Source organism: Triturus cristatus, chromosome 1_1 (assembly GCF_964204655.1).
Source record: "Triturus cristatus chromosome 1_1, aTriCri1.1, whole genome shotgun sequence".
Lineage (NCBI taxonomy): Eukaryota > Metazoa > Chordata > Amphibia > Caudata > Salamandridae > Triturus > Triturus cristatus.
Genome location: NC_140579.1, coordinates 230,304,252 through 230,322,570, shown reverse-complemented (window position 1 = coordinate 230,322,570; position 18,319 = coordinate 230,304,252). Strand labels below are relative to the sequence as shown.

The 18,319-nt window shown below is 49.4% G+C and overlaps 1 protein-coding gene across 3 annotated transcripts in view; it reads left to right on the top strand.

The window, feature by feature from the left end:
• Positions 1 to 18,319, top strand: part of RAB7B (RAB7B, member RAS oncogene family) — a 352,153-nt gene that overhangs the window by 33,261 nt on the left and 300,573 nt on the right. Inside the window, exon 2 of one of the 3 annotated variants that reach the window (XM_085625366.1) lies at positions 7,966 to 8,046. The exons of the other annotated variants lie outside the window; for them this stretch is intronic. Coding sequence (XP_085481492.1) covers positions 7,966 to 8,046 — 81 coding nt within the window. The remainder of the gene's footprint in view (positions 1 to 7,965; positions 8,047 to 18,319) is intronic. 3 annotated transcript variants of the gene reach the window in all.

Genomic DNA, 18,319 nt, shown 5'->3' with positions numbered 1-18,319 from the left:
TACCTCAGCGTGAATTGCCGGCATTGATTGGATTTGTTTGTTGTCATTCCTCATATACAGCACTAACTGTTAGGCTGTAGGCCTAGTCAAGTGACTCGACACAACTATAGTTTGTAACTCTGTGTAGTAGGCTATCCCAACCACCATTATGTTTTGTTGTCTAATATTTGAGCATATTATTGTTGCTCGGTAAGTTATGTACTGTACTTCATTCTACTACTCCTCTAACAGTCTCTCAAAGGCGATTGACTGTCTAATTTTTTTTTTGTTGCAAATGCTGCCGCCCTGCCAGTATCTACTACTACTACTACTACTATACTACCACCACCACCCCAATCATGGCATGTTAGTAAAAGGAAACCATCTTCACCATGCAGCCATTGCTGTGCCACAGTTGGACATAAACATCAAGCACAGGTAAGGGAGAAGTTTGGGGGAGGCAGAATTAATAATGGACATGTTGTCAATGATTTCATTTTCACACACCAGTCCAGATAAAGAATGCATAGACTAGAGGACAGACTGAAAGTACTAGAAGGACAAGTCAATCAGTGAGGTGTGTCGCATCTATCTGTTTGTGTCTTACACAGTCAGCCAATTATTTAAATCAAACACAGGCTATGGGCGGCCATGCACCAGCAAGGAAACAGTGTGATGTAAAACAGTTACCCCACCTACAAAACATTAACAACATTGCATGTAACATAGAAAAATATATTTAATTTTCACTAACAAAAATAAACTAAACCCACAAAAGCTGACCCACCCCCCTCCCTAACCCCAACCAATGTCCAATTGTCCATAGGAGAAAGTCCGTAAAGATCCCAAACCCAACGCCCAAACAAGTTCCCACCCACCCAAACAAGAATTAAACAAGCATTTACAATGCAATGGTCTCGGCAATATTATAGGTAGAGCTATTGGTATTGCTCATTATTTTTTTTATCATTTTTGTATCCCTAAATAAATGGCATTGTCATTTCTATTGGCATTAGCTTTTTTTTTTGCATATGTGATACCTATTGCATTAGCAGAGAGAGAGTGAGGTAGTGAGATAGAGAGAGAGAGTGAGGTATTGAAATAGAGAGTGAGTTAGTGAGAGAGAGTGAGGTAGATAGAGAGTGAGGTAGTGAGATAGAGAGTGAGGTAGATAGAGAGTGAGCTAGTGAGATAGAGAGAGTGAGGTAGTGAAAGAGTGAGGTAGTGAGGGAGAGGGATGTTGTGAGGTAGTGATATATAAGCATAGAGTGATGTTGTGATGTAGTGAGATAGAGAGACGTAGTGAAAGTGAGTTAGTGAGATAGAAAGAGTGAGGTAGTGAGATAGAGAGTGATTGAGTTAGTGAGTGAGAGAGTGAAGTTGTGAGGTTGTGAGCTAGAGAGTGAGGTAGTGATGTTTTGAGAGAGAGAAGTTGTGAGATAGTGAGGTAGTGAGATAGAGTGGAGTAGTGAGGTAGAGAGAGTTATGTAGTGAGAGAGAGTGAGGTAGTGAAACAGTAATGTAGTGAGGGAGAGGGATGTTGTGAGGTAGTGAGATGTAAGCAGAGTGGTGTTGTGATGTAGTGAGATAGAGAGAGGTAGTGAAAGAGACAGTGAAAGTGAGTTAGTGAGATAGAAAGAGTGAGGTAGAGAGATAGAGAGTGAGTGATGTAGTGAGTTCCAGACACACTGCTTTCAATAACATTATGCTTTGTCTATGCTTTTTAGTCAAGCCCGTATTTTTAGAGGGCTTGACTCGCACAGCCCTAGAACCTACCACATCCTTCCTGAAATCTTTCGTAAAATGATGGGGCGGGGTAGCTGAGAAGCTTAGGTAACAACAAAGTTGAGGGAGAAACATGCTTAGTTACAGCGAGTCGAAACGCTGTCGTTAGGTATCAAGTACTGGGGGAAAATACAAGTTATTTCCATCTCCCTTGCTGGCGCTGTCAAACATCTGGGCTGACCAGTTGCAACCCCCACTAAATGACACGTTACCGAGTATCTCCATACAGGCGGGTAGACAGAGCGGTAAACAGCTCACATGGCTTCCCAGTGATGTGGCAGCAGAGCTTCAACCCAAAGGGTGCCTGGAAGCCCCGAGGCCGGTTTCAAGGAACAGATAAGCAGTGAATGAGTGAAGAGAACGTCCCTGCGGCGAGCAGAAAGAAAGCAAGAAGAGTCCATGCACTCAAAGTTAACTCAAACCTCGCAAACGAATAGCTCACACACGTTCAACAAAGATTGAAGCACAAAAACACGAGAGAAGTTGGGTCTGCCGCACAGCGCACGCCCCTCCTCCACGCAGCCCTTCTCGTTTGGGTACTAGAGAGGCTGTATGCCGTGTTAGTGGCCACGGGCAGCGAAGTGTTAGAGGAAGCGCCGTGACTAAATGCAGACCATGGCGGTGGGGGAAGGGAGCGTCCGTGAGGAGATCCAGATAAGCAGTTAATGAGTGAAGAGAACGTCCCTGCGGCGAGCAGAAAGAAAGCAAGAAAAGTCTCTTCCATGCACCGTAACCCTTTAGTCTCCGAAGATCTCTCACATAGGGGGTGCCCAACATTTGTCCACAAGGGCAAAGTCATGCCAAACATTCAGGCTATTCAAACAAGATACATGTATGCACAGTTAGTTTAAACGCGAAATATTTACGCACCACCAGGGTGTCGTGAAAAGATGGCAGGTCTGCAGCCTTGTGCACCAAGACTGGAGACGCCTAGTCTGCAGCATAGGAGTCTGTGGAACATCTAGAGCCGGGAGCATCAGGGTCAAGTGCTACAGAGAAGCTCTATTGTAAGACGACGTTGCACATAGCGCACGGGCTGTGAGGAAGCGTCCTGAGGGTTTACACATACACAGAGCCCTGGCGCTGATAGTGCACAGTGATAGCGCTTCCTTCTTGTTGACGCATTCACCAGGCACACAAAGAGACATGAGGAGGAGGAAGGAAGGAATCTGCAGGCCTCAAGGCCGGTTTCACATCGAGGGTAAGTTACATTGCTGATAACAGATGGTGTTTTCGAGGAGCCATATTTGAGTAACTGACATCAGGCAGACACACACACACTACGAGGGAATCGTAAAACACCGACATCACACCCAGAAGGATTAAGAGACACTGACAACGCACACAAGCATTTGGAGATGTCGGATGCATGACCCCACCCATGCACTCACACACATACAAGACTAGAGACACTGGCAATGCACAGACAGTAAAAAAACGATGACACCCTGGCAATCGTGCACACGCACACACGAGACACCGATAACGCATGCACACCCACATACAAGAAGATTATAAAAGACAATATATGCGAACACACAAAGTTTTACAAACTTGTAAAATGTCATAACCCTCCCTAAGAAAATATGGACCAGCAACAACCACCTAGAACTTAAACAATAAAAACAATTCTTCTCCCATAAACTTTAACATGCTACACTCCTGGCTTTGCATACAGTGAGTTAAGAATTCTCCCTGAACCAGCAGCACAAGCGTAGTGAGATAGTGTCACTCCGGACTGCACGGTTCCACCAACTACTGGTCAGACCTCCGTGTGACGGTGGGTTCCTGCGACAAGACCCTGAGAGACCACAATCAGTGGGTAGTCTTCCTCTTACTAGCGCATCCCTGCACTACCGACTAATGGCTCAAGCTGTGCAACACAAACCCCACCAACAGCTTGTGCGTGGATGTGTCTATCCTTATAGGACTGCACAACATTTATGTTGATGTGCCAAGAAGCTCATTCAACACTTCTAGACGCTGCATGCATTTCATCCACCTTTTCTATACACGTTTGAGTACATCTAACGCCAGGGCTTTAAGTAGGACAAAAAAAACTGTGGGTGTCCCAACCCCGATGTAAGTAGGGCGTGGCTTAAAACATTAAAACACGCAAGCTAAAAATCTGTGCTTAGCATATTGTGTAGCCCAAATGGTATTTTGCTGCTTCTGTCATTACATCCAGATATATAATACAAGTAACATTACACCTACAAAAAACAGGACTATTGGCTTTGCCTTTGATTGTTAGTTGCATAAGATAAATAAGCAACGGCTTTATAATAGAATAATATTGGAAATGCTTCAGTGATGAGATTGTGAGACTGTGAAATAACTATAACGAGTCTCTTTAAAGTTACATTAAAGGCAGTGAAGGGTGGTACTGTTGCAGAGTTAAGATTTTACTTTCACCCTGAGGGAGAGGGCAAAAATGGAGAGTTCGATATTGACCCGTCTCAGCACCTGCTTTTTGGGACTGCTGGTGCTGAGCACTGGCAGGACCCGGCCCAGTTAATGCTCTGTCTAACGTCCTTCAAAGATGCACCCCGTGCGCTTAAGCATTTCCTGAAGTCGGATCGTTCAGGTTATCTTCCGGAGCTACGAGGCGCTATATTCACGAGACATCTGGAGGAGGTTCTCAACAGTGCAAAACGCGCCTTAGGCCTCTTAAGGATGCCAGAGAGCGCTATATCTATAGCAATAACCACACAATGCGATACAAAACAGACACACACTTTATGCGACAGCGACAATCCACACCCAGACACGGAAACGAGGATTATGGAACGCTGTTAATGCACGCGCACCCTGCATTTTGACAACGTGACAGTATACACATCACAACAAGAATAGTCAGACTCTCTCTTCCCCCCCCCCCCCCCGCAAACAGGCTGTGCTTGATTTGCATCGTTGGGGGCCACCGATACTTAAGGGTTCTAACACCTGGTTTACTGCATCAGACATTTATCGGTAACAAAAGAGGAACAAACAAAGCGGAGACAGGAAGGAAGAGAAAGAGAGAAAACCCGTCACAGACGGGGAAAGCAGGACCAACAAGAGAAACAACATGGCAGGGAGGGTCTGGGGATGAATTAAAGAGGCCTGGTGGGCGAAGGGGGGTTCAGACGATGTCGTTTAGTATTCTGCGCCCCGACATTTAGACCAGAAACACTCATAGTTTTACAAATTAAGCACTGCAAGATAAGTCAGAGTACAGGCACGAAGCCCGAGGGGGGAAGTCAGTGTACATAAGCAGGCACACGGCCCGCGGGGGATGTTAGGGTACATGAGGAGGCACACGGCCCGAGGGGTAGTGTCAGGGGACATGAGCAGGCACTCGGACCGAGGGGTGGAGTCAGGGTACATGGGCAGGCTAACGGCCCAGGTGGGGGGGTCGGGGGTGAGGAGAGTCAGAGTACATGCACAGGCACACAGCCCGAGGGGGGATGTCAGTGTACATAAGCAGGCACACGGGCCGCGGTGGATGTTAGGGTACATGAGGAGGCACACGGCCCGAGGGGTGGTGTCAGGGTACATGAGCAGGCACTCGGCCCGGGGGGTGGAGTCAGGATACATGGGCAGGCTAACGGCCCAAGAGGGGGTTGGGGGGGGCTCAAGGGGTGGTGTCAGGGTTACGGTGACCAGATTTCCAGAATGAACAAGATTGGACTATAATGTCACTGTGGAGACTTTGACGGTGTAAAAAAGGTTGTCACTACCCTCAAAACATAATGGAGGTCAACTTGAACACTGGAGGATAATAATCTGAAAAGTTTTTTTCAATTTATTATTATTTTTCAGCTGTAAACCTCTGGTTTTGTCTTTATTTCGTGCATAAAGGGAAATGAGGAAAATAGAGAAAACGATGTGCCAAAGATCACACCATTTTGCTCAAGAGGGAGTACAACAAGTCTTACGTGCTTGAGGGAATCGTCGTTGAGGGAATCGCCCTGAACACCACCGCCTTTCTCTGAGGCGAAGCAGAAATGCCTCGGAGAAACGCAGCGGCGGTTTCAGATTCGGGGGCGTGGCTAAAAAGTGGAAAGAACAGCACGGAACACGCCCCCGAATCTGAAAAAGACGGAGCCTATTTGGAGGGACGGCTCTCTCCTCCAATGGCTGGCCTCCGTTTAGGAAGCCAGCCAATGGAGGAGAGCCAAAAAGAGAGGCGGGCTAAAGAGCCACTCTCAGAAACATTAAATCTCCGGACTTCCGGTTCTGCCTTCGGCAGACCGGATGGTCCCTCGACCTAAAAAGGGGCAGAACTTAATGACAGGGACTAAGGTGTGGGGTGGGACTCAAGGAGGACACGCATTTGGTGCTCTAGGCGGGCGACGTGGCGTCTTAGGGCGCGGCAGTTGCAGCCACAGTGGGGGGGGGCACCGGAGATGGCACAACGGTGGCGGCGGGCAGCCGCCAGACGGTGGCGCCATACCGCTGGAGGGCGGTGGCTGGGGCCCGGGGCACTGGAGGAGGCTTGAATTGCTGCCGCAGTCTCCTCCTTCTCCTCGGCTAAGACCACCAGCCGCCGGTATTCCCGCTGGATTGCCTCCAGCTTCCGGCGCCGTGCCTTGGCGGCCAACTCCTTGCGGTTTAGTTTAGGAGTAGCTGTGTATCAAAAAGAAAAAAACAAGACAATTGTAAAATATACTCATAGAAAAACAGTAAGACAAGTTAATTATTTATACACATAGTGGCATGGTAGAGTAGCACTATAAAGCACAGCAGTACATAACATTTTAAATCTCGCCCGTCCTTCTTACTTCCACCCGTCTTTCACTTTTTAGTTGAACAGTGCACCAGGTGCTCTTCTCCATAAAACTTTCAAAGCGGAGTTGAAATCAGATAGATGAGGCCATTGGTTACTCAATACTCCCGCTCCTATGCAAATTAAAGGGATTGTAGTCTTCTAGTTCACTTTTCAAACGTCCCCAACAACTCATACTTACTTACGACATCGGATGGCTGCCGGACTTTGTCCACCCACCATGCTAAAAAGGGTGGGGGTCCCGTGGGGACAATTAATTAGGATGATGCGCCCGGCACAGTGGCGGGCGCATCCTGTTTTCTTTTTACATTCTGGTTGGCGGTGCCGAAAGCAATGCTAAAAATACATGTTGTGCTGCTTTTCCAAGCACAACATGATGGGCCCCGCACGGAGCCTGTCACGTTTTGCTTTGAAAGGCAGGGGGGGGTACCATAGCATAGGTAGGTACCCTCCATGGGGGCCCCCAAGCATACTCTGCAATGTCTGCATGCCTTTCCGTGGCGGACGGCAATGCCGCCACGCAAAGGCATTCCAAAATGCAGATTATATGGCTGGCGGTGTGTTCAGAGAGACACCACCGCCATATTGAACCCTTTTCCGCCTGGTCGACATATGGGGGGGGTCTGACTCTTTTCTACAGGGATGGCGGTAGGTTTGCCCCTGTGGTGTCGGCGGTGAATACCGCCGGCCCGGCGGGGGCAATACGCCCGCCATCCTAATGGGGCCCTAATTCTCAACAGTACAGTATACATATACATACAGTACACCCTTGCAGTGAGTGTACTGTCAAGTTCAACAATTGTTAAGGATTATGAATCTAACTTACCACCGCCTGCCACTGGTGCTGCCACTCCCCCTACCGCTCCGTTGCTATCTGCAGCAACTGCCGCATCCTCGCCCTCCGCGTCGCCTTCGCGGGCCCCGGCAATGGTGATCGGTAGTGCGCCTAGAAAACATTACACATTGATTAGGCGTCATATACACCTCCCCCCTATTGATCAGTAGCAAGGTTGAAAAATTAGTTAATACTAACATACATCACTAGTACAAATCAGGTAGTAGTAGAGTAGACACTAATAGTTATATATGGTCATTATTGTAGCCTTTGCTTAATTCGCCCGAGCCATGCTACCATTTTGATTTTACCTTTGTGTCTTTTATTTTTGCACATGTGACGTTACCTTGCAGCTCCTTGTATAAGACACCTTTGAGGCCACATGACCTGCCTCACACTGCTACTGTCTAGTCTACGCGCTGCGTACAAGCGGTCAACAAAAACATTAACAAGCCACTTTTTTAGGAAGTACTGGTGTACTGTTAGTTACTAGTCCATATTGCTTATCCATAAATGCTACACTTTTTGGCACGGCTGAGAAATGCTTGCAAGTTGCAATATACTAACGCACACCATTTCATTTTTCGCATTACAGACGGAAGATTCCCTTCTACGAACCAGAGCTTTGCAGAGCTTCAGAATGATGCAACAACTACCAGTACTAGGTTCTCCTAAGGTAAGGGGTCCCTTCACTCACATCTTGATTTATAAATTTATATAAACTAAATTCCTAGGGGATGGTGGTGCTGCCTTCCACCACTGTTCAGCTATCATGATTTAATTCCCAACTGTATAAGTGTAACAATGTTTATTGTTTTAATGTTATTGATTTTCAGGTTGGTGCTGCATTTTATAATAAAACAATGTACAGAGCTTCTCAATTCAAAATAAACATTTTGAACTTACATAGACTTGGTGGTATTTGGTGTGGACTAACTTACACGAGTGAGCAAATTAAAGTAAGGGTGTGCATGTGCATTGCTTCCATGACTGAGAGGTTGGGTGTGTTATGTTCTGGGTTGTCTACTTGTTAGGTATCTTGGGGGGAGGGTTCGGAGACCTAATAGTTATTATGACAAGACAGTACTATAGTCGAGCAGTGAAATTGTGGTGGGTGCTGAATTTCTGATTGTGGTGTGTGAGGAAGGTCCAACCTACCATCACCAACATCCTATTTTCTTGTGCAAAGGTCTGTGTATGTGCAAGATCCCTACAACAGTAGTAGTATGTCCTATAGGCTATCATATCAAAATAGTAATAAATCTGGTTGGGCTTTTGTTGCTGTGAATTTTCAAAGCCTCAAGATTAACAAAGACTCAAGATCAATAAGACTAGAAGTAGTACAAGACGACGACCCAAAGGATTGGACTCAATGGCTAGAGCTACTGGTGAATATGAGTTTTATATTACAACCTTTCACATAAAGAGTGGCACTGGCCAACTGGGCAAGACTAGCTACTACAGTACAGACAGACTGATAGTATTAGTAGTAGTAGTACTGAGAGTCATCATAGCAGAGGCAGGGATAAGATTTTTGAAACCGTACAGATCGAAGGATAATTGTTGGTAAAAAAATATCGTTTGGAAACTGAAACAATAGTTCGTGAAAAATATGGTGCAGTAAAAGTTATGGAATGAGAAATATTATTAAAAACAAGAAGACTTACTGGGGAGAGCAGAGGAGCCCTCATTGGTGTCATCCTGGTGCTGTTCGGACTGTTGTCCCGCCAAACCCCCACTCACTGTCTGTCTGCCCCTGGGTGCTGATGAACAGGAAAGATATAAGAAAGAGACAAACATTGATGGATGGTGTCAAACAAATACAATATTTTTCAACAATGGTCAAAAAACACTTATGTAAACAACAATTGCAATAACTAAATTGACCGATCTCATCTGGTCAACAAGTAGTATTGGGGGATTCGCGGATCGACTACTTAAGTTACTATTTATCAACAGTAATCCAGTCTTCCATTCTGATTCCAGAAAACTAAGTTACAACTAAGCCTAAGTACGACGTACCACCCAACCTAGCCCACCTATTCCAAGCATGCCAATTGTACATTAAGTATGCATTTACACTTCTTTTATTCCTCAACAATGCATATGGTCAAATGGAGGACACATGACTACATTTTTTGTATACACCAAATTTTGGGTTGATTGATTGATGCTGACGTTCTGCAAGTGCTAAGCCAATTTCCACCACTTATTGAACAAACTAGAAAAAGTTCTAATAAAGACTGCCGTACTAGCAGCACGTCACGTAACTGAGGGGGCATCACGCATACCACTAACAAATTAGAAACTCATACTTACAAAGTACCTAAACCTAAGTATCAATCCGCCCCTATCTATTAGTGACAGGACAAAGTAAGGAGTGGACTAGAGTCACTGTAGCATTACGTAACTTAATTTCTCTAAAATAAACTCGTACAGAATCACGCTAAGCGAGCGCAAACGCAAAGTTGCAAACAAGTAAGATTAGTAGTAGCACAGAAGAGCACCTGTGTCATAAAAAATCACAGACTTTTAAACGTAATTAACCTGGAATGTAAGCAGCAACATTCTAGCTGGTTGGAAGAAAAAAAAGATATTCGCAATATATAACACAGAGCAGAAGAACAGACACAAAGTAGTAATAATTAAATAGGTACTCACCAAGCCCCGGGACCTCCACTCCTAGCAGGTCCAGCAGGTCCTGCTCACGGTCCAGGAGGTCAGACCACCGGTGCGTCAGCTGCGCCTGGGTGCGCCGGACCCCAGGGAAGCGCGACACTGCCCGTCGCACCTTCCCCCACCGCTGCCGACGCTCCCGGAGGCCGTACCGGGACCCAGGCCTGCCACCTGCTGCCAGGGTTGAGGGGAGGTGGCGCTGCACAAAGAAAATTAGTGCAGCCAACTCCACCTCCCCAAATAAGGCCCGTGCGTGCACCCCTTGTGGGCGCCGCCTTCCGCAAGGAAGGCGGTCGCGGCTCTGGCTGCACCGGCGACCAGCCCTACCCTTAGACATGGTTCTGGGGTAAGAAAAGGTAATAAAATTAAAGAAGTAAAGGAAATAAATAGTAGCAGGCAATAGAAAGAGAAAAAGTAGCTAAAAAACAAAAAAAGGAGACAAAAACAAAAAATATAGAAGCTGGAAAATAGTAAGAGAAATAATAAATAAGAAAGATTAAAAAAAAGTGGGTTGAAACAAAGGATTGAAAAGATTTGGAGAGGATTGAAAATCAGGCCCCAGAACCATGCAATAGAGTGAAAAACAAGATGGCCGCGCCCATTGCGACCACGTGCGCAAGTTCGCGAGATATTTTCTCCCCGAGCAAGCAAAAAGCAACGCGATCAAGTAAAAGCGGTCGCGAACAGGAAATATCTACCGCGAACGGGCGAGAACATGCATTGCGCGACCCGGAACAGGACATAAGCATCGCGAGAGGGCGGGACAAGTGAAAACAAGATGGCCGCGCCCGTGAGCAACCGCATGGGTAAGTTGGCGACCCGCGATCACGCAAAAAATACCGCGAACACGCGGGAAAAAAACTTCTGCGTCCTCGCGATATTTCCGGCGTGTTTGCGGAGATTTTTAGCATTTTCACGATAATTTGCGAAAGTTAATTTAGCAAATTCCGCCCACCCCTACTCTGCACCACATAAGGGCCTCACCCAGCTGAATGAACTAGCGTGGCCCAGTGATTTTAGACAGCTGCTCATAAGAAAGCGTTAACTTCCTTTAGTTCACAAAAACATGTGAGAGAAGGGCTTTGGAATGTTGATGGCATCTCTACGGTGCATGGTCAATTCATTTGCCAGTAGTTGGATGAAGTCGCTTAGGTAGGAAGACTTGTGTTGTAGGTGTAGCTTGAAATAACTGTAGCAATTTGGTTATATTTTTAGCTTATCATATGAACGCTGGCATTTTGGCTGTTTGTGTCCAGTGCTTTTGCCCTCACACAAAACAACACAGCGGTGGTTACAGCTTCCATCGCAGCTGTAACCTCAGCAGGGTCCCCGGGCAGAAGGTGCAGCAACTACAAAGTGCACAGTAGTAACAGCCACTGGTAATTAATATGACCAAATAACAGTCCTGTTTGTATGTGCCCCTCCGGGAGTAGAACAACTATATTCAATGCCAGGTCCAGACCAATCAAACTGCTAGAACCCTAATCCTGACCCGGAGCACTTACATCATTAACTGCTTTTAGGTTTGTCAGGGTCTCCTCATGGAGGTGCAACTTGATTTCTGTGGTGCTGCAGGCAGACATGGGACAGACGGAAAATCATACTAATTGCCCCAGAGAAAAAAAATATTGTTAGTGAAGCCAGTTAGTCTGGGTTCATTTTGAGAACCTAAGGAGAGACATTCAGAAAGATGCAGATTGTGTCTCCCTATGCAAATAACACTTTTCCGTGTCCTTTTTTTTCCATTTGTTCTGAGGCAACCCTGTGGTGCCATGCAGGAGGTTACAGAATGACATGCCATAAAGTATGTGGAAATGCTTACGTTTGTGCGTGTTGGCACATTAAGGCAAGTCCTGATGCCTGATGGTTTCACTGATGCTTGTTATGCTTTAGAATACTTCAAAAACCTTCATACAGGGTTTCACATCCCTCCCACCAAAACCACCTGATGCTGAGTAGACGAAACATGCTAAACTCAAAACCCATGGCCTCTGCCATCTTTCATGTCGTGTTCAGCGTTTCATTTTACTGTAGGTTATGGACGTTCAGTATTTTGGCACTACACTGTGGAACCTTTGTGTTCCTAACTTTTTGGTTGTTGCATTTTATCTTGTAACCTATTCTTCTCTAAAGTGTATTACACACATTTGTCTAAAAAAGTGATTCTTATGGTTTGCAGCAGCCCCTTGCCAGACTATATTAATTAATAAATAAAAATAGACCTAGCAGTTAGTGTGACTTGTCTTCATCTCTCTACCATTTTGCACAAGCTTCATCCAGTAGTGAGTGACTTATTGTCAAGGATTGTATCCAAAAAGAATGCATTATGTGGTGTTGGAAATGAGAAAAGAGTAAGTTTAAAACAACGTGTCTGACCATAATTAGTTCCTAAAAAACAAAATAAAATACTGGTAACTGCGTGTACTCATTTGGTCATTAGTCTTTGTTTGGAGGCAGTCGATAGACACACGAGGTTGTTCTGTGTAAGGGTTTACTTATTCATCAATCATTAATTGCACTCTTTTAAACAAAAAAGGTCAGTTTGAAGAGAGAGTGATTATTTATAGTTATTAGTAGGCTAAAACTCAAAATGTATTCACAAGTAATTTTCCCTCTGCCTTTTATTTATATGTTTTGAAAAACTACAAGCGATGCTTAAACACGCAATTTGTACTTGTAGTCCTTGCTTATGAGAAGCAAGGTGAAGCTTCTCGTATGCAACGACAAAGTCCGTGTTTACGCACCGATTCAGGGTTTTCAAAAGCATAAAGAAAAGGCAATGTCATTTACACAGCCAATAGCTCAAACTCTAGCAAATACAAGACCTATTGCATTGCAAATGCTTGTTTTATGTATGTAAACACTGGGTTCCAGATGGTAAAGAACCCAAGACACATGAGTTACTCCAAGCACTACACACTATGGGACATGGTAGGCACTTAATAAGATGGCTCTACAGGGTACTCTAGGATCTAGGATATGTTAGTGGAGAGGTTTAAGACACTGGATGGGGATCCCTGAGGTGCGAGGGCGCGGGCTGGCCCTCAAGTGGCCTTGGTGCCGGAGTGGACTTCCTACGCCGCTGATTCTTCTTAGAGGTGGCCCTCCCAGTGCCTTGGTACTGACTATGCCTGTCCTAACCCCTCTTGGCTATACCGCAGATTTGGCAGCAATACAGGTACGACCACCCATAGCACATACACAATTCCATAAGACCCCTTGCACATGGCTTCCCTATAATAGATTTACACACTAGGTGACAAGTTTTAAAAGTAATTAAAAAGAATTGAAATGGGGGGCGGAGCTTGGCTCTCGACGAACATGGCCGCCTGAGCCCGGAGCTCCTCCACACTGGCCTTTAATCCTTCATTTATCCGATCACCCTTCAACAAACACTGACTTCTGGACGGCTAATTCTGGGTCCGAAAGCCTCGGCGTCCGGGATCTGGAGCTCTGGGCTCCCGAGACCCCCCCATTCCGGAGCTGCGGGGCGGAGGTGTGAGCGGAGGGCTGGGCCTCGCATCCCCGAGGTGTGTTGGACAAGAGGCGTGGCTGCGTCGCCTTGCGTGCGGCGGAGCTCCGTCGGGACGGGCCGGTCCCCGGAGCGGTCGCAGCGGGACTCGCCTGGCCCTCGGCCGACTCGCACCAGGGCGTAGACGGAGCATTGGCAGGTCCGGTGAGAGTGCGAGACTGCCCCACGGAGCGGGCGGGAGACCGGAGCCTTCAGACAAGCATCGTGGAGAGGGGGCCTCCGTGTCCATCCGCCCGCCCCCCAGCCTGAGTTGGGATCCGCGCCGCGAAGCAGCCTGCAGCGTGGAAGAGGAGCGGTAGCTGCGCCTTCGATGCAGAGGTCAGTGGGGGATGGGACAGCGCATTGATCTGGACGGCTCGGGCGGTGCCTGGGTGGGGTTCGCTGCGGCCTTTCTGCGGCCTACTGAAGAGAGTGTGTGCGCCTGACCAGGTGGGGGACCTCACGCAGGAACCCCCGGATAACACTCCCTGTGGACTGACGGCCGGGGCCTGGAGCTTTGATATACGGGGCATCGCCCTGGGAACTGGTGCTACTTCACCCTGACTCCTGTGCTGCCGAGTTAGGAGAGGCGCTCTCAAAGAGGTCCGGCCGAGGCTGTGTTTCCCCTGGGACGACGGGCCCTTGGACGCCACGAGCAGCGGCTGTCGCACCATGGGGGCGTTTTGAGCATCTGGTGACCTGGTAGGGGGCGGCTTCGCGGCCCTGGTGCTTTGGGGACTCTGAACTCGGTGCTACCTTCAACCTCTGGTGCTTCCTAGCGACGAGGTTTCGGTGCCCCTGGGTTTAGCAGCGGCATCTCTGGGCCCACCCTACACGCAGGTCTGACACTCCTGCGATAGACTGGTACCTTGATCGACCGGGCGCAGCCGCGGTGACGGCCTGGCACCATGGGAGGGAAGGGCCACCGTGGTGGGGCACAGGCGAAGCTGGAAAAATTCGCATTCCTTCAAGATCGGAAACAGTCCCCCCCCTCTGACAAGCCGGCGGAGTTTACCCTGGCAGACGTCATGGCCACGTTGACGCAGATGCAGGCCTCAATCGGCACGATCTCCACGGATGTGGCGCTCCTCCGGGCGGATGTCGCTAAAATTAATTCTAGACTAACTGAGGTCGAGGCCACCGCGGCGACCCTCACGCAGGGCACGGCAGACCATCACAAACGCATACAAACTCTCGAACTGATGCAAAAGCAACTGCTGGCCAAGTTGGAGGACCAGGAAGGCCGGTCCCGACGCAACAACGTCGCCGGTGTGCCGGAGAGTGAACGCGGCCCGGCATTAGACCTCTTTGTTGAAAAACTGATTACCGACCAGCTCAAGCCCCGTGGGCTCTCCAAGTTCTTCTCGGTGGAAAGGGCACACCGGGTACCGGGTGGGAGGCCTCGGCCTGGGGCCCCCCCGCGCCCGATCCTGGCCCGCATTTTCAACTTCCGTGACCGGGATGCAATCCTCCAGGCGGCGCGTACCGCCCCCCCACTGAGGGTGGACAACAGTACAGTCACCCTATATCCGGACTACACAGCGACTGTGGTGCGACAACGGAGAGACTTTATGGCGGTTAAGGCGGACCTCCGCTCTCGAGAGCTTAAATACTCAATGTTATTTCCTACGAAGCTGCGAGTGGAGGCGGAGGGGCGCACATGGTTCTTTACATCGCCGGCGGAGGCCTCGGAGTGGCTTGAGGGATGGCGTCCGGCTAGATCGAAGGGCAGGGGGGAGCGTGCCCCGGGCGGCCTTTCCGCCTCCCCCGGGGACCTAGATGTCGAGGAGTCGAGAGCAGGCGATGGAACGCCGTGAGGCATGGCGGTATGGAGACGATCGGACTTGCGGACATTCGGCGATCTGAGGCCTTGATGCGCCAGACGGCCCAGTGGGGCCTTGAATTTGCAGGAGGCTGAGGACTTGGGGCCTTTTGCTCGTATCGGACATTTGGCTACTTGAAGGGACAAGCCTAAGGTGTGGGGATTGGCGGCTGAACAGTGAGCGGCTTCCCCCCACACGCACGTAACAAGTTTATGGGAACTAAGCACTCTGCTGAGTTGGGGTGGCGGGTAGTTTTAAATCCGCAGGGCAGGGAGGCAGGGAGGGGGGTGGGGGGATGGGGATATTGTTGTTACGTTGTTTTGTGTTTTGTTTCAGGTTCACCCACCACTCACAGGCGTTTCAGGCTGACTAGGCAGGTACAGGTGCACAGGGGTGGCATACTACAGTGCGCATTTCACGTATCCTTCCCTGAAGATGGCATCACGTAGCACGACCCACGCGACCACTGACACATTACCCAGCGTCCATACACAGCAGCGGTGTCCTTCATTTGCAGTCCTATCCTGGAACGTTAATGGTTTAGGAGACAAGATCAAGCGGGGGCTAGTGCTGCAATACCTCAGGCGTAGGGGGCCCGCGGTGGCACTCTTGCAAGAAACGCACCTAGTGGGTACTACCACCAAGGCCCTAGATAGGTGGGGGTTTAAGATGGCGACCCACTCAGAGTTCACAACAGGGTCCCGAGGGGTGGGCATACTGGTCTACAAACGTTTCCCCCTGATTCTTCTTGACTCCTGCAGGGATGAATAGGGCCGCTTTGCGGCACTCACCTGCCAATGGGAGGGGAAGGTGTACAATCTGGTGACCGTCTACATCCTCCCGACACTACACCATGTCTCCTTTAGGGCACTGGGTGAATTCCTGTTGGCACTTCCGCATGGGGAGCTCATCATGGGTGGGGACTTCAACGCAACCATGGATCCTACACTTGATAGGTCGTCACACAGGGCGCACGGAGGCGACACCTCCATTCTTGCAGAATTCACTGCCGTGCTTGGCCTGGTAGACACTTGGAGAGAGTATAGGCCCAGTGAGAGACAATACACCTTTCTTTCCGGCGCACACAATACCCTTTCACGCATAGATTATATCTTCACTTCACCTGCCGGGTTCAATGGGGTGACCGAGGTGTCGCACCTTCCGAGGGGCATCTCGGATCACTCGCCGGTGGTCATCACGTTTGCGACCAACGACCCGTGTAAACGCACTATGTTCCCGGTCCATCCCGGATATCTCAAAATCCCTAAAATCAGCAAGGCCCTTAAAACAGCAACCAAGAACTATTTCACCGACAATACTGACTCCGTCAGGAGCTCAGCAACCCTCTGGGAAGCCTTTAAAACCGTCCTCCGCGGACAGGCCATCTCCATCATCACGGATCACAAGAAAACCCAGCGGCTGGCGGTGCTGGAGCTGGAGCGGGCGGTAAATGAGGCGGAAACATCCCATACACTACAAGGGGATGAAGATTCGGCACATACACTCCGCATGGCGCAGCAGGAGTATAGGTCCCATCTGTGGGAGGGAGCACGTGGTCGGCAGGTAGCGACCCAACACACGATCTATGAACTGGGGGACAAGGCGGGCAAACTGCTGGCGTGGCTGGAGAGGGGGGAACGAGCGGCGCGGTGGGTGGCGCGGATTCGGCTAGGCGAGGGGGAATTTACTTCGGAGCCTCAGCGCATAGCGGGGGCTTTCGCGGCCCACTACCAATGCGTCTATACACCTGAGGCCTCCTCTACCGTGGCAGACAATGGGCTCTTCCTTCGGGACATCGCAATGCCAAGGCTGACCTCTTCGGAAACGGAGGCCCTGGAGGCGGATCTGACGGCTGAGGAGATCACGCTGGCAATTCTGGCCCTTCGCACTGGGAAGGCGATGGGGCCTAATGGACTCCCGATCGAATACTATAAGCAAAACTCCTCTCTAGTGGTCCCGCACCTGCTGGCCATGTATAGGGACGGTCTATCGACCGGGATCCTCCCCCGCGATCAGAGGATGGCTACAATAGTGGTGATCCCGAAACCCAACAAACCGGCGCACGAGTGCTCCTCTTATCGCCCGATTTCGCTGCTTAACGCCGAGGGGAAGATTCTAGCAAAGGTACTGGCAACACGACTGCAGCCTTACCTCTCAACCCTAATTCAGCCTGACCAGTCAGGATTTATGCCTCACCGGAACACCGCTCTCAACATACGGCGTCTCCATGGCATCATTGCTTGCCGCTCCTCGATAGAAGAAGATGCGGCCATACTGTCATTGGATGCTCGGATGGCGTTTGATAGGGTGGAGTGGCCTTTCCTGTTCGCCGTTCTCCGCCACATGGGGCTTGGCCCCAAGATTTGCGCGTGGATTCAGCTTCTGTACACCCAGCCGCTTGCGCAGGTGGTGGTAAATGGCCGTCTCTCTGACGCCTTTCCTCTGGGCCGAGGGACGAGGCAGGGCTGCCCCCTCTCCCCGCTCCTCTTTGCCATGGCTCTGGAGCCCTTGGCAGCATGGGTGCGGCAGGACCCGGTGATCCGTGGCCTCAAGTGGACGCTGGACTGGGAGGATCGTATCTCCCTTTATGCGGACGATGTTCTGCTTTATCTTGCCTCGCCGGCGCGTTCTATCGCCTGTCTCCTCGACATATGTGAGTCGTACGGGCGGCGGTCAGGATATGAAATCAATTGGGAGAAATCCATTTTGTATATGCTCCGAGGCTCCCCGCCTCGGCCTCCGAGGGGCTGTAATATTCTAGTGGCCCAGGACGGATTCAAATATCTTGGGGTGTATGTCACTGCAGATCGGGATAAATTTGTGGCTGAAAATCTAATGAAGCCCCTCCAACGGCTTCGCACCGATGTCAAACACTGGCGCGCCTTGCCCCTGACTTTGCTTGGAAGGGCCTCGCTCTTTAAGATGCTCGCCCTCCCTAG